The sequence below is a fragment of the Coptis chinensis genome, chromosome 3 (genome assembly GCF_015680905.1).
Source record: "Coptis chinensis isolate HL-2020 chromosome 3, ASM1568090v1, whole genome shotgun sequence".
Taxonomy (NCBI): Eukaryota; Viridiplantae; Streptophyta; class Magnoliopsida; order Ranunculales; family Ranunculaceae; genus Coptis; species Coptis chinensis.
Genome location: NC_141458.1, coordinates 27,028,111 through 27,044,367, shown reverse-complemented (window position 1 = coordinate 27,044,367; position 16,257 = coordinate 27,028,111). Strand labels below are relative to the sequence as shown.

Here is a 16,257-nt window from a genome sequence, read left to right as displayed (position 1 = left end):
AATAGCTTTATGAAGTCGACATACATGATTAGGATGAGTATGATCAACAAAGCTAGGTGGCTAACTCATATAAAATGTATCATCTAGAAAGCCATGGAGAAAGGCATTCTTGACAACCAACTGTCACAAGGACCAACCATAAGATATAGCAAGGCTCAAGACTATTCGAATAGTAGTGGGTTTCACCATTGGACTGAATGTCTCGCCATAATTAATGCCAAGCTGTAGATGAAAGCCTTTGGCCACTACTTAGGTTGCTCAATAGATCCATCTGATTTTAGCTTGAGTTTGAAGACCTATTTGTTTGGTACCACATGTTCGCCTCTAGGAGGAGGGACTAAAGTCCATGTCTTGTTCTTCAGAAGAGCATTGAACTCATCTGTCATCGTTTGACACCATTCAGGATACCTAACAGCCTGTGAGTAACAAGTGAATTCCTCAGTGGAGGAGGTAAGCTGGGTAGCTAGAGCACGAGGAAGAGGGTACCAAACCATACCATCAGTGTGAACTTTTGGTCGGTTAATGCCATCTCTGTGACGAGTGACCATAGTATGTCTAATAGGAAGTGACCCAGACCCTGGATTAGAAGAGTAGCCATCTGTAGTGGCGGTAGGCGACTGAGAAGAGCCTGAATTAGTAGCCATAGGAGAACTAGTAGCCTCAAAAGATACTGGAGGGGGCACAGGAGCAGGAGCAGGAGCAGGAGAACTGAGAGGAACCTGCTCAGAGACCGAAGGAAGTATTGGAACTATAACCCAATTTGTAGATGCATCAGTAGAGCTTGAAGACAAAGACTAAAATGGAAAAGTTTGCTCATCAAAGCAAACATGCCAAGATATATATACTTTTCCAGTGGAGCGGTCAAAACAGTTGTACCCCTTATGTTGCATATTGTAACCTAGAAAAACACACTCATGCAGTAGTTCTTGGCAATAGTTTGTTAGTCATATAAGCTCCTAAATGTGGGTAACATGCACAACCAAAGACACATAACTCAGAATAAGAGGGAGACTTCCCAAAGAGGCAGGAATAAAGGGATGACCACTGAATAGTGGGTGAAGGAAGATGATTTATGAGATAAACAGCAGTGGAAACCGCATCAACCCAATGACTCAGAGGAACATGACTGGAAATGAGGAGAGTACGGGCCATGTCAGCAATGTGGCAATGTTTCTGTTCTGCCAAGCCATTTTGTTCAGGCGTGTGAAGACAAGAAAAACGATGATGAATGCCAATGGAGGAGCAAAGTTTCTTAAAGTTTCCATTATCAAATTCCCCTCCCCCATCACTTTGAAAAATCTTAAGAGTTGAGAAAAACTGAGTCTTTATGTAGACCAAAAAAATTTCAAAATGACTTAACACCTTTGATTTATGTTTCATAAAATACAACCAAGAGAAGTGTATAAAATCATCAGTAAACAAATCATAATATTTGTAGCTAGAATGTGAAACATTAGGGGATTGCCAAACATCACAGTGAACAAGAGCAAAAGGAGAAAAAACACTTATTTCATTAGATATCTTAAATGGAAGTTGTGTGGATTTATCCAATGCACAACCTTTACAAAAGGATCACTGAAACTTAAACTCGGATGACAATGACTTATTCGACCCTAAGAAAGACATAACCTTGGTTGAGGGATGATCCAATCTACTGTGCCACAAAGACGAAGACTGATGAGATGCATGGAGAGCCTGGAAACGAGGGTAGTTGGTAGAGACCATCTTTACATTGACCCTGAAAGAGGAGACAACCATTAGATTTATAACAAAAATTAGAAATGGTGAGAGTCAAAAGCACATATGACGTTGTTATCATAATAGAACTGAGCAATGGATAATAAGTTTTTGCACATAGAAGGGATAACATAGACATTGTTAAGGTGAAACTTGGAGGAACGTAACCAATTGGAAATGTCATGTTACCAATATGAGTAATAGGGAGTTGATCACCATTGCCAAGAAACACTGAGTCAGGTCCAGTATATGGTGTGCGCTGAGAAAGATAGACTGAATTGCCTACCATATGAGTCGAGGCACCTGTATCAAGATAGTATGCAGGATCGTAAGACGAGTGTGGAACATAACCAAAAAGACTGCCAGAGAAGTAACCCTGCTGTGGTGTATAAACAGATAGGCTACCAGAGATATAATCCTGCTGGGGTGTGGGAGGAGCAATCTGTAACCCAGCAAAGGTGGAATGCAGTGAGCCAGGGACATGATGTCTAATAAGATGAGGCAACCTCGGACAAGTGGAAGCAAGGTGTCAAGTGCCATGACAGAGCTGGCAAGAGCCAGCAATAGGAGGTGCTCCAAGAATGCCAGGTGTATCTGTACGTTGCTGGGATGCCCTCGATAATTATGAAAATCAAGTGCATCAGTGCGGTAATGGGAAGGACCCTTGTAGTACTTCTTACCTTTACCTTTATTCAGATTATGAGAAGAGCTGTGAGAGGCTAGTAATGCAGAGGGCCCTGAAGGGGGAGCATGGTGGCGATACTCATAAGTGAGTAGCTGGAAGCATAGTGCTGAGAATTGAGGCAGAGTGTCAATGCTCTCAAGTGCTGTCACCAACATCTCAAAATTAGAACCAAGTCCACGAAGGACGGCATTAACCAAGTCAGTGTTGTTGACTGGTTCGCCAATCGCAGATAAAGCGTCGGCATAGGTTTCGGCCTCCTGAAGGTACTTTGAAATAGTACGATTGCCACGAGATATCTCATACATATTTCTCCTAATTTGGGAAGAGTTGGTAATAGATCTCTGCGAGAAATACTCCTGTAGAAGAGACCAAATATCAGCGAAAGTCTGACATCCAATCACAGATGAGAGAATGGGAACAGACAGAGTGGTGGAGAGAATGTTGACAAGTATCTTATCAGTGCATAGCCATACTGTATATCGTGAATCTGTAATTGCTGGGCATGGGTGGGAGCCATCCACAAACTTGTACAAATCCTGGCCAATAAGAAAGGCCTCAATTTGATGAGACCATAGAAGAAAATTATCATCATTAAGTTTCACTGTAACGAGATTTGTTATTGTCGGAATCGAAAATGTTGGTACTGTGGGGAGAGAGTCAGTAGCAGTAGTGCCAGTAGATGCAGTGGTCGACATCGTAAAGATTAATATCTGGTTGCTTGTGCGTGAATAGTGGCAAGTTCAATGAACTCCAAAACACCTGATTCTTCGGCAATGAATAATAAATGTTTAGTCAACAAAGACCAATCACAAGTAATTCTCTGTCACCAACTAAAAACAATGTGTCCACAATATACAAAAGTGCACTATGACTTTAGCAAAGATACAAGATAAAACAAGCAAAGACAGGAACTTCTCTTTTGTGCTGGAAAACCAATATGACAAAGTAAAGGCAGAAGAAGTACTTTGTCTAAAGAGTGCACCACTGCAGATTTCAATCACCAAATAGAGTTGTAAGGAGAATGAAAAGATGGAAAATTTCTTCTTCTCAAGAACCAAATCTTCATAGATAAACTCGCAAGAATAAAGAGATTGGAAGCTAGAACTCGAAAACTCACTGAAAATGAGAGAGAGATTGAAGAAGGTGGCGGCTAGGGTTTGAAAAAGGGATCGACCTTTAATCTGATACCATGTAGAAGAAGTAATTTCTATGTATACTTCTCTATATTGGAGGTACTATATATACATAATACTTTAGGTTACACATAACATATGGAAACAATCAAGAAGGATATTGCTACATATTTGTTTCCTTAACATATCCCAGTCTTCTAACATTCAAACAGTACTACACCAATAATGCTCATTAATAACTCGATATGGTAAATACAGAGATCCCTTGACCACTAATAATTGCCAATACCAATCAGGGTGGCAAAGGTCTTGCATTTCGATTTCCTCTGGTATCTTAATTTCCTATATTTTCTCAGTTGTTATGCCCATTGAGAGGATTATGCGCCTTTTCCCAATCGAAGAAAGCCATTACACTCTTCCATTGCATACAACTGGATCATCTGAAGCCATCACACACTTGTTTGGGAGATTCAACATCCTCCAAGATGTGTTGCTCCTCCTACAACAACCATCTAGAGTCAGCACTGAAAGACTACCATATAGAGCACTAACGTCTTCCGCATAAGAACTGCTATATTTATCTTTGGCGTTGGTTTGCCAAGCCATGACTTTATATTGGCCTATATCATGATAAAAAACTAGTCGACAAAAATCATGACCCTCAAGTTGTGAATTGTGATACCCCTAGGCGTGGCCCGAAGAGGGGTATGATGGAAAGGTGTCTAGCCCATGCTTGGGTGACAGTTGCACCATGGTGTGATCCCACTTCGCTTAAGCAGCTGTTAAAATATCCTGGCTATGAGTAATTGATCATCCAAATCCTAACGTCGAGGACTTTTCCAGATCGTTTGGTTAAACTTCACAGTTAAGCATGCTCGGGCAGGAGTAGTCCAAGGATGGGTGACCTCCTAGGAAGCAGCTGTCCAGAGTCCGAAAATCCTACACTGTCGAAGGTCTGCAGTGGCTAAGTGGGGACATTATCGACGTGGTAGGATGGGGTGGATCGTTACAAAATGGTATCATATCAAAGCCAAGGTCGACTTGATCTTTAGGTGGTGGGATTATGATACCCCTAGGCATGGCCCGAGGAGGGGTATGATGGAAAGGCGCCTAGCCCGGGTTTGGGTGATGATTGCGCCATGGTGTGATCCCACTTCACTTAAGCAGTTGTCCAAATATCCTGGCTATGAGTAATTGATCCTGCAAATCTTAATGTCGAGGCTTTTTTCGGATCATTTGGTTGTGGGGTTGGTGATCGAGAACTCCACGTACAGTTAAGCGTGCTCGGGCAGGAGTAGTCCAAGGATGGGTGACCTCATCGGAAGTTGCTGTCCGGAGTCCGAAAACCACACACTGTTGGAGGTTGGCTAAGTGGGGACAGTATGACGTGGTAGGATGGGGCGGGTCTTTACATACAAGGAAGTTGCATCTGGTAGTGGTAGGATGGGGCGGGCAGACAAGGAAGTTGCATCTGGTAGGATGGGGCGGGTCGTTACAGACATAGTCACAAATTTGGAATTCGGCATCAATTCGGCAAAAAAGAAATCGTTAATTCGTACAAATTCGTTAAAAAATCGGGAAAGTCATAAATAATTAAAACATAAAATAGTATGCAGTGTGTGATTGTGCATCATGTCAGGGTTATTTCGAGCATATATCAAATACAAAATTTACAAATATATATGTAAAGTCTTGTTATATCTTACGATATTCTCTAAATAATGACAATTTATAAAGTAAAATATTTTAAAAAAAAAATAGAAAGCATTTTACCCTTTTTATTGTTTTTCGTTTTGAAATTCGGTAATCTGTCAAAAACTGTCAATTCGGAGACTTTTTACGTTTTTTTTTAAAATCGGTGAGTATGGTTATAGACAAGGAAGTTGCATCTCATATCCCGTAATGGGATTGACAATAAAATAAGAATCTGTATGAGCATTTTTAATTACGATCACGATCTTCGACAACGAGCAAACCATCACACGAGGCGAGAACATTCCAACTATTACTACTCACATTAAAGATGTATTTAAGCTTTATGTTGAACGTTTCGTTAGTCATGTTATCGAGAAAGCATGCAATACGACTGGGCGGTAGAGCTCTCCATCGAAGGAGGTGAGTTTTCACAAACCATTGTTGAGAAATTGATCTGTTCCATTCCTTACACACACTCTTGAATATCTGAAGAGTTTTTGCAGAGACACGGGTAAGTATCTCTCGAAAGATATATTATTTCTTGTGGTAAATTTACAACACCTTGTTCTTCTTCGACTATGACAGGAGAAACTTTAGCACAGAATGTAACGGGTTCCATCAACAGGGAGGTGAACAAGAAGGAGCTAGGATCTGATGCAAGACCACAGCATGGTATAAAACCTTAAATATAACTTCAACCTTGCGATCCTATAATTCATTTCCAAACAGAAAAAGGTGTCCAGAGTCAAATTCCTTATTTTCTGTATATATTGCGGTTCCCTAATTAGACTGAAATTGGTCATAATTTCTAAATCATAAAAAATACATGCACGTACAAGCTTGGCCACCAATACAATTCAATTCTACCATGGTAAAGTGGTAAACGCACCATACTACTCAACCCTTTTCACAGCTCGATCTGGTTACTTGTCAAAGAGTGTATCCCGCTAATAGAGTAATAGGAGTACTAGCACAATTTTTATGTAAGACTTATATTTCCTGTTCATTTTGTTTGTTTATCCTTTTGGTGTCACGTACTCACGTGGCATTATGTGTTCCTCTCTTTTAATTTTTGGATTTTATCCACAGTTTTGTAGGAGAAACTCTGAATTTATGTGATAAAACAATTAAAATCATCTTCATCCAATCAAAACCATTCTATCGTATACTCTCCATTACAATTGCATACAAAGAAAAGACTACGCGGGGAAAAAAATGGAACACCATTCCACTAAGCTGTTGCAGGCTTAATATACCCTCCTCCAATGGGTTGTATTATTTAAGAAGATAAAAGAAAATGAGTGGTTTCTCAACCCAAATCCAAGGTCTAGAGACATCATCAAAAACTGCAAGGTTAAACCCATTTCTCCCTCCACCTAAAGCAACCTCAACTGTTCACTTATCTCTTTTAAAGGTATTGATCATTCTTGTTCATAACGTTTTCGACATTGTTATTTGTAATCTTCTGAAGTGTCTTCTAAAGTATTTTTCATCTCATCTAGAATTTCACTCCAGAATTCAGTTTAATATCGTCCAAACAGAACTCTTTTGTCAGAGGCAAATTCAGTATCAGACACTTCTTTCCGAGCAATACAAGCTACCGCAGTCGAAAACAAGCTGGTAAGTCTGAGAGATTCCTCTTATAAGATAAATATATCTATAGGCAACATGCTGAAGTTTAGTACGTATTTATATGTTTCTTTCTTCCTTTCTTTACTTGCAAATTTAAAGTTCTTATGAATTACTTTTTTCTTTTTCTTTTTCCAGGCGTTGTAATTGCACCAAGATGCGTTCTACCCTTAACTGAAGAAAGTGTTGAGAAGGTTTTGGATGAAGTTAGGCCAGGGCTAATGGCTGATGGAGGGAATGTAGCTCTCCACGAGATTGACGGTCTTGTGGTGGTGCTGAAGCTACAGGGAGCGTGTGGGTCATGCCCAAGCTCAACTATGACCTTGAAAATGGGAATTGAAACTCGACTCAGGGATAAGATTCCAGAAATTATGGAGGTAGAGCAAATACTTGATACTGAAACAGGCCTTGAGCTCAATGAAGAAAATGTCGAAAAGGTTAGTAATATATTCCTCTAGTTTAGATATTAAGGTACGTTCTGTTCATTTACAAGTCATGATATCAAATTAGATAGAAAGGTCTTGAGGCTAAGGATGTTAATGAGTGGTAATTTAGTTTGTTTCAAACCAAAAATTGCTTTGCTCACTGACAAGTTCTAATTTTCTACTCCAACTTTTATAAACTGTAGGTCTTCTCATAGTGTTTGGTAATTTAAAGGGGTGTTCTTTGAACTTAGCTTAAGAATGTAAAGCTCTCTCTATTGGTGCGGGTAAGAGAAAAGCAAGAAATCGAAGAACATAGCCATTTCGTTCTGTCATGGATCACAACTAGTTGTTGTGTCTAGGGAGTTGTTGTAGCAGAAGGCAATTGGCAGAGTAATAAGTTTGTCTCCTTCGTAAATTAAGAACGGTGTCCATCTAGATAGTAAAAATCTTTACAATGCTACAACTCTACTATGATTGTCACCACGAGCTTCATATTAAGTAAGCTAACAGATATGCCACGGGAGAATATTTATACAAATAAAAGGTTTCTGTGGGATGTATACCAAGCTAATGCTAAGGTTGGAAGGGCAATTTGGACAACAGTTCTGTGGCGACCACTTATATAACTTCCACCACTTTATAAAATGAGAATGATTCAGTTATTAAGGTAGAGCTCAAAGGATTTTCCTATTTGGTCGTTAATGCTTTCACCTTGAAGCGTGTAATAGGGGAAACTTAAGACCATCCTCCTGTTTTTCTTTTCTTAGAGCATGAGTGCATCTTTAATGGAAGGGTTATATTGACATACCCCCCACCAGTAGTTGCAATTAGGATTACCCCCCCCCCTAATAATTGAAATTAGGATTTCCCCCCCAACTTGACAGTCAATAGGAGTCAACCAACAGTTTCCGTCAGTTGACTGGCCAAGGATCATGAATTGTCCTAAATACCCTTTTTCTGTGGAAATTACGAAATTAGCCATTGACACTGTTCAAAGCCCACAACTCAAGCCCACAACCATTTTCTTAGACCCACTCCTCTAGTTCGTCCTGTTCTTGTTTCTGCTTCATCTGCTTCTATTGTCAATGGAGCAGACCTTGTTCTGTTAGAGCAGTCGCATGGACAAGTTAGATCTTATTTGAGAGTCAAATATTTGCAAGCATGAAAGACAATTAACTTAAGGTGGTTCAAATTGTTAAACAAAGTATTTACCAAGCTACCAAAAGGCATCTATGTAAATACGAAGGTGTACTTCTAGACGGAGACTTCGCTCGTCCACTTGCATTACCAGGCACCAGACCAGTGAAGCCAGAAACACGAAAGAGAACTACAAGACCGTTGCAAATTCAGAGGATGACTAGATTCGAGCATCACTAACCATGAACAAGGTGCAAAGGATCAAAATCCAACAAGTAAAAAATAAAAACAAAAAGATCAAAATCCAACGAGTCATTTTTTTAATCAGTCAATGGAGCTGCTTCTGTTGTCTTGGAACCGAAGAATGAAGAGCAGACTCAATATGGAGAAACTTGTCTTGTTGTCATTGAGGAAGACTGAATATTCCACGAGGTAACACAAATAATTCATCATAAAAACTTTATTAACTATACTTAAAAATTATAAAATGAAGAAGAATCTTCACACTCAATAATCTCACCGTGGAAAGAAATAGAGTTGAAAGAGTTTTTTAATGGAAATCACAAATGATCCCAACAAACAAGAAAAAGGGAATTACAGTAACATGTGAGCTAGAATCAGTCACTTACCTCAAAACAATACTGGATTTGATTCTTCAACTTCAAGTTTGGTTTAAAGAGATATAACAAGAAGATGAGAAGTGAGCTCTAATTTCGAGAAGTGAGCTCTAATCAGTTTGGTTTGAGGAATAGAAAATAATTAAGTCAAAGAAACAATGTCTAATTTCGAGTTTGGGTTTTGAACAGTGTCAATGGCTAATTTCGTAATTTCCACAGAAAAAGGGTATTTAAGACAATTCATGATCCTTGACCAGTCAACTGACGGAAACTGTTGGTTGACTCCTATTGACTGTCAAGTTGGGGGGGAAATCCTAATTTCAATTATTATGGGGGGGTATGTCAATATAACCCTTAATGGAATTCTGCATTTCTACACTAAAATTCATGTGGTGCAGAGGTTTTCCTAGCAGAAGAATATTTGATAGACTGATACATACTTTTAAAAGCAGGTTCTTACAATTAAAAGAAGGTAAAAAAAAAGTTAATATATTTATTCTGCCGCATTACATACTCAGTGCATGAGATTCATTTCAATCATAATAAAACTTAGAAAGTAAATAGTGCTTTGTTGAATTGTACATAAGATTCATTTCAATTAAGATTGCTTAGACGATTCCATCTTTCAGCTCCTTGCAGAGATAAGACCTTACCTCTCAGGCACAGGAGGTGGAGTGCTTGAGCTTGTTCAGATAGATGGATATGTAGCCAAGGTACGACTAAGTGGACCTGCAGCAACAGTTATGACAGTTCGTGTGGCTATAACACAAAAATTGAGAGAAAAGATACCTGCCATAGCAGCTGTCCAGTTGATAGAATAGGAAATTCAATAAGGAGAACGACATTTACTGTAAAGAAGAGAAAATAAATATTTTCCGGAGTAATCTTTATCCAGGCTACCATACACTGCACTATTGTTTAACTGTGAATAATGTATTCACTTGACTACTTGAACGATCAAGTTCGTGTATTTCATCTCTGACACATTACATGTATTAGTTGAACAAGCAGTTCAAAACCATTGGTTAATCTATCCATCTTAATCTTTTACATTGCAAGTTTTTTCTTTACTTCTTCTCTTTTAGTTTTTGCGAAACTATAACTTGAAAAACAATTGAAAGAAAATAGGACAAGTCTCCCCTCAATGAAATGCAACATCATTTATTCAAAATTAGCATGTTAAATTATCATAAGTTAGGACACAAACTTATAGGAAGTTAATAAAGGATTCTGAATGGCCTGTATGAAGGCCGACCTAGCCTAGAGCCAACGCGTAGGCTGAAATCAAACGTTAAAACGTCTCTGCACTCAAAGTAATCATTTGAAGAAATTTGATCCAAAGACACTAAAGGGTGTGGAACAGTTATCTCACACACTATTTGCAACATAAGTTCAGCTAAATTGAAACTAACTAGTGGGCAAGCTATAATAAAATTCAGCTAATCTAATTGCAGTCAATGATATCTCTGTGTAAATAAAATCCAAGTAGACTGACATTCAAGTGCGTTGTAATGTAAATCCAGAGTGTAATAGTTCATAATATCAACTAAATTAAGTCTAGAGCCAACTTGAAATATATGACCAGTGAAATTGATTCCTCTCCAAGTAAATGTGAAGCAAAGCCATATCAAGATATGCGGTGAAGTGAAAACATTAATACTTAAGAAACTAATGAAGTGTATGTTATATAATTCATCAAACAAAATACCCTTGGAATACTAAACACAATTACCTAATCTACAACATCTATTAAATTACAAGTTAAATTAATGTACACTAGCTGGAGTAGAAATACCATCAGCGTTCCCTTTTGATGAAGGCAAAACTGTTTCTAACCTCTTGATCATCTGCTTGAGTTTCGCTAACTTTTTTGTCTCCCCTGCTTTCACCAAAAACCTCTCCAACACAGAAAATGCTCCTTCATTAAGATGCCTCCCTCTTTCCAACACTTGCTTAGAACATTCATAAGCGGCATCACCCTGCCCTCGAGCACACAAACATGTCACTAGAAGAGTCACTGCATGTTCATGAGGGCAGCAGCCTCTCTCCACCAAGTACTTCCAAAGATCCAATCCCAAATCAGGTCGTCTGCTCTCACAGAAATATTTCATCAACATGACAACAGTACACGATTTGGGTATGAAACTTTTGTCAACAATCTTTTGGTAAACCTTAAGAACACCTTCAATCCCCTGTGATCTTTTCAACCCTAAGAACGTCGTATGGTAAGTCACATTATCATGTCCAATACCCTTCTCTTCCATTTCATCCATCGTCTCCATAGCAGACTTAACATCCCCACATTTCACAAACGAAGCCATTAAAGCATTATACGCCCCAATATCGGGACATAAATTTCTCACTGCAATTTCATCAAACATTTCTCGAGCTCTAAATACATTCCGAACTATACCAGCACCATGTATCAAAGTAGTAATAATTTCCAAAGTCGGCGAACAACCCAACTTCTCCATCTCTTCAAAAATCCTAAAAGCATCATCATACCGAGCTTTCTTACAGCAAGCATCAATCCTAATGTTATAAGTTACCGCATTCGGTTTAAAACCTCGTCGAATCATCTCATGATAAAACATATCAACAGCTGTAATATCACCAGACTCCTTAAACCCCAAAAGCAATATATTAAACGTTTGCGTATTAGGCTCAAACCTATAAAACATCTTCCTAAACACACTTTTAGCCTCTTTCATTTGCCTTAATGTACAAAAACCGCGAAGTAGTACATTAATTTCCTCAACCCCAAACACTCTCTCAACAAATATTTCCTTCTCCATTCTCTCAAACGCGTAAAGTGTATCCTCATAAGTACCTAACTTAGCATATTTGGATATAACTATACTCATAGACTTAAGTGTTAACAATGTAGGATGTTTTTCTTTTATTTCTTTCATTAACTTCCATGCATTATCAAAATTTCTCATTCTAGTTAATATATGGAGTGTCTTTTCGAAGGCGTCGGATGTCGGTGTGTAGAATTTAGAGTAATGTAATGACAAGCTAAAGAATTCATATGCTTTAAGGCCATTAGAATGACCGGTGAAAAGACGGCCTAGGACGGTTTCGACTAGTGGGCTGGTTAAATGAGATGGAGGAATTTTGTTAAAGAGTGTTGTGTTAGGAAATGGATGGTTGTTGATTAGTTTAGTGATTCTATCTATTTGTATTGTGAGTTCTGAAGATGGGGTTGTGTAGTTTTGGAAATTGGTTATTATTTGAGGGAGTTTTTTGTGGTTTCTTAGCATGATCATTGTGCTGTTGTTAATGGCGCGTGTATGTTTCCTTTTTATTTTTCTTTTGGTGTTTTCGTGTTATACTGTGATTCGACAACGAGGCAAATTAGACCATGGAGAAAATTTAGATGGGTGCGTCTTCTATTTATATATATGTTGGGCCTGAAATAAATAGGAAAGTTCAATTTTCGCTCATATATATTGCTTTAATTTGAGGGTGTTTGTAGGTTTTTCTCTCAAGGTTTAACACAAGATGGAAGATATAATACAAGAGATACTACTACGTCTTCCGGTTGATTCACTCGTTAGGTGCAAAAGTTTATCAAAGAAGTGGAACGATATTATCTCAAACAACTCCTCTTTTCGTCAGAGTTATTCTTCAAGACAAAGTGGATGTTCTCAGATGTTGGGATTCTTCTTCAATGGAGATGAGAAAGTGGACGCTTTGTTCCTTCCTACGATTACTAATGGAGGTACGCTCGACGGTGCTGTACCGGGTGATGCAGCTTTCTCTATAGATAAATCACTTAGTTTTTTGGGTCAAAATAAAATATATGTTAAGGGCTCTTCCAATGGTTTTTTCCTTTGTTGCCTTGAAAATTATGCACCTATTAATTACATAATCTGTAACTTAACCCGTTAACAAAGCAATGGATTGCTCTTCCACAACCAAAGACCAGGAGTCCTAAGGTAACCCACGGATTCTCCGTCCATGCAACTTATCCTTGTTTAGATATGGTGCACTACTACAAAGTGGTGCGAGGGATTTGGCCTTACGATAATCCTTCTCTTAATACGCTCACTATCGAAGTTTTCTCTTCAGACTTGCTTGAATGGAAGCTATTGAATCTTAATTGTCCGCCTTATTTTAGATTGAACTTACATAATTATCCGACAATCATAAATGAATGAGTGTTGTATTGGTTGGGAATTGTTTGGGCAATGATTCATCTAAACACACTAATGAAGTTGTAAAGGGTGTTGATTGTGGTAGAGGAGAGACTGAACCAGGTGGCTGCCTACGTATCGAGAGTGTTTTCCAGAATCAAGTCTTCATGTGCGTAGTTCTTTGCTTCAAAGGAATGGAGTATTTATAGGATAATAATAAGAAATATCATTTCCTTAATTGCTAGAAAATCTTATGTAATTATGTTAAGTCTTAATATGGAAGCATATCTTGACAAATATATTTTCTAAATCTGAACCTGTCATATCTAGCTTATGGTGCCATAATTTTGGGCAGGGCAGGCGCGCCATAATTTTGGGCAGGGCAGACACGCCATAATTTTGGACATCGTACCTAGTAGTGAGTGACGCTATAGTGGTGCTCGACAAATTATGTTTGTAGGGGTATGAATATAGCGGTACATATATCGCCCTCTCTTTGCTGTATGGAATTTATTCCTTGCAACAAATAATAAAAAATTGTTGCATATATAAATAGGAGCTCAAGCCATGAAATTAAATTAAGGAAAATTTATGGCAGACACGTAAATTTCGTTTTGAGGTGATGAAAAACATCATTATTTTGTATATTTGTATGCGTAGAGTAAGGTGTCGTAGACGCAAACTCATCGACTTTTGATATGTGGAGTAAGGTGTTGCAAACGTATACTCCACGTCTTTTGATGCGTGGAGAAAGGTGTTGCAAACACAAACCCTACGGCTTTTGATGCGTGGAGTAAGGTGCTACAAACACAAACTCTACGACTTTTGATGTGTGGAGTAAGGTGTCACAAACACAATCTCCATAACTTTTGATGTGTGGAGTAAGGTGTTGCAAACGCAAACTCTACAACTTTTGATGCATGGAGTAAGGTGTTGCAAACGCAAACTCCACGACTTTTGATGCGTGGAGTAAGGTGTCGCAAACGCATACTCCACGTCTTTTGATGTGTGGAGAAAGGTGTCGTAAACACAAACCCCACGACTTTTGATACGTGGAGTAAGGTGTTGCAAACGCAAACTCCACGACTTTTGATGCATAGAGTAAGGTGTTGCAAACGCAAACTCTATGACTTTGGATGCATGGAGTATGGTGTTGCAAACACAAACTCCACAACTTTTGACATAGGTTAAAAGACTTAATTAGCTCAATCGCCACCCCTAGATTGTTGATGGGCGTTATTTACAAATACGCCAATTTAGTGGTCGCCCCCGATTCTTAGTTACTGCATACAAGTGTTGTTGAAGCTTGAAACTTATGATAAAATTGTCCTCTTGAGTTTCCGTCATTTGCCTTCAATAACAAATCACATGTAACATGAACGTCAAGGTAGACTTTTTTAGGTTTCTGATTTGCCAAAAGAGAACCGTCTTGGAACATCTTCATTTATAGTTTTTTCCTTCAGTCAAGTGTGTGCTGCATTGTTATTGGTTGTAGCTCATTTGCATTTTGTTTTTTGTTTGTCATTTGGTTCAAGTAACACCTGTGGTATGAAAACGCTCAAGAGTAAATGAAAAAACTTTTGGGTATTAAACGTATTGCAGTCGCCCCCAATTGTTGGCAATTCACTGGAAAAACAACCCTGTTCTACGACAGTTAGATAGGTGCTCCAGCTATTCAATGTCGACAAGTGTTCATCCCCAGTTTTAAGTTGTGTATAAAATATTGGTAAAACTTGAGCTTTGTTGTAATATCGACTTTTCGATATTTCTTCAATTTTCTTCAAGGACAAGTTCTTGACCGTGTCTTTATTTTGCTAGTCGATCAGTGTAGGCAAGCTGGGGTTCTCTACTGTTTTACGCCAGATTATATGACTTCTTGACGTCGATTACTTGCGGTCGCCCCCAGTTATACATTTTGTATCATCAAAGAAAATCGCCCAACGACATCTTTGTTTACTGCAATATTCTTCCATCGAGTTTCAGCCACACCCGTAATGTTCATTGTTTTCTTGATAATGTCTTTGATTGTTGTATTGTGAATGCTGCTCTTGCGACATCTTGATTTTCAACTTGAGGAGTAACTTCGCTATGTTGCATCTTACGGTGTGGTCACCCCCACTTGTTGCTTACTTCTAGATTTCGCTGGTTCCTTGGAATGCAAGACCTATGTTGATATATAATATGGGCTAAGCTATCGAATTGGATAGTAGTTTCTTCGGTGTGGCCGCATTCTGGGCTGATCTTTGTTAAATCTTCTGTATCGGTTTGCTGTATTCAAACTATGTCCTAGGTTGTGTTGCAATTCGTGTATGAGGTCATGACCTTGTCGTCCGGCATCGCCTCTTATGGTTGATGTTTTCCATCTTTTTGATCTTCTTGACATGTTGCGATCAACATGAAATGAACTTGGAATCTCATGGGAGGTATGATGTATACCTAACAACGTGTTTTGTTGTTCTTTATGCCTTGTGTTATGACCCTTGTTACGCCCATCATCTTTGTTATTTCGATATCTGGATCGCCTCCTCGAATGGGATGAATGTATGCTTAACTTTAAGTGATTTGGATGATGTTCGGGGACAGGTTCCAATGGATGGAATCTGCCGTTATTATATTGTATTCGATTGAATACACTCTGGTTTTCACCAGATCTGGGGGCTCTTACCGGTGTGTGATAAGCACCCAAAACTGTACTATAAAACCCCATAGAGACATAATATTTCGGTTAATTTTGTGTTTAATAATCATAAAATAATCGCATTTTTGTGTTTTTGCAGGTTAGAGCAACTAACGTACAAATACTGATAAAACCAGCATTTAAACACGGAATAGGGAGTGTACATAAGCTTTCCGATTAAGCCCATGTGAAGCCTAACAAATCCGCACAAAAGCATCAAACTTTTGAAGCTCCTACCTCTTAAACCAGGACTTTGAATACGACAAGTGAGCTGCTCAGACGATCAGTACGATGAACTCTACGTATATGCGGGAAGTTGTAAAATTGCCAAAGACCGGACTGCCACTGGACTGCATGTGGACCCACTATGCGGGCCCGTAAGA

At 38.7% G+C, this 16,257-nt stretch overlaps 2 protein-coding genes and 1 long non-coding RNA gene across 3 annotated transcripts; 1 reads left to right on the top strand and 2 right to left on the bottom strand.

The window, feature by feature from the left end:
* The first annotated feature begins 6,357 nt into the window (after nucleotides 1–6,357).
* Nucleotides 6,358–10,116, top strand: LOC147508926 (nifU-like protein 3, chloroplastic). The gene is made up of 4 exons (XM_086601270.1): nucleotides 6,358–6,664; nucleotides 6,753–6,870; nucleotides 7,018–7,316; nucleotides 9,688–10,116. The coding sequence occupies exons 1-4, from the start codon at nucleotides 6,548–6,550 to the stop codon at nucleotides 9,877–9,879; spliced, it is 726 nt and encodes a 241-aa protein (XP_086457396.1). The 5' UTR covers nucleotides 6,358–6,547; the 3' UTR covers nucleotides 9,880–10,116.
* Nucleotides 7,372–9,689, bottom strand: LOC147508927 (uncharacterized). Its single transcript, XR_015218298.1, has 2 exons — nucleotides 9,411–9,689; nucleotides 7,372–8,084 (listed from the first exon to the last, which is right to left on the bottom strand). It is a non-coding gene; the product is annotated as an uncharacterized LOC147508927 (long non-coding RNA).
* Nucleotides 10,117–10,691: 575 nt separating the features above from the next.
* On the bottom strand, nucleotides 10,692–12,447 carry LOC147508925 (Tetratricopeptide repeat (TPR)-like superfamily protein). Its single transcript, XM_086601269.1, has one exon. It carries the CDS (start codon nucleotides 12,325–12,327, stop codon nucleotides 10,825–10,827), a length of 1,503 nt encoding a protein of 500 aa, XP_086457395.1. The 5' UTR covers nucleotides 12,328–12,447; the 3' UTR covers nucleotides 10,692–10,824.
* Between the last annotated feature and the right edge of the window lie 3,810 nt (nucleotides 12,448–16,257).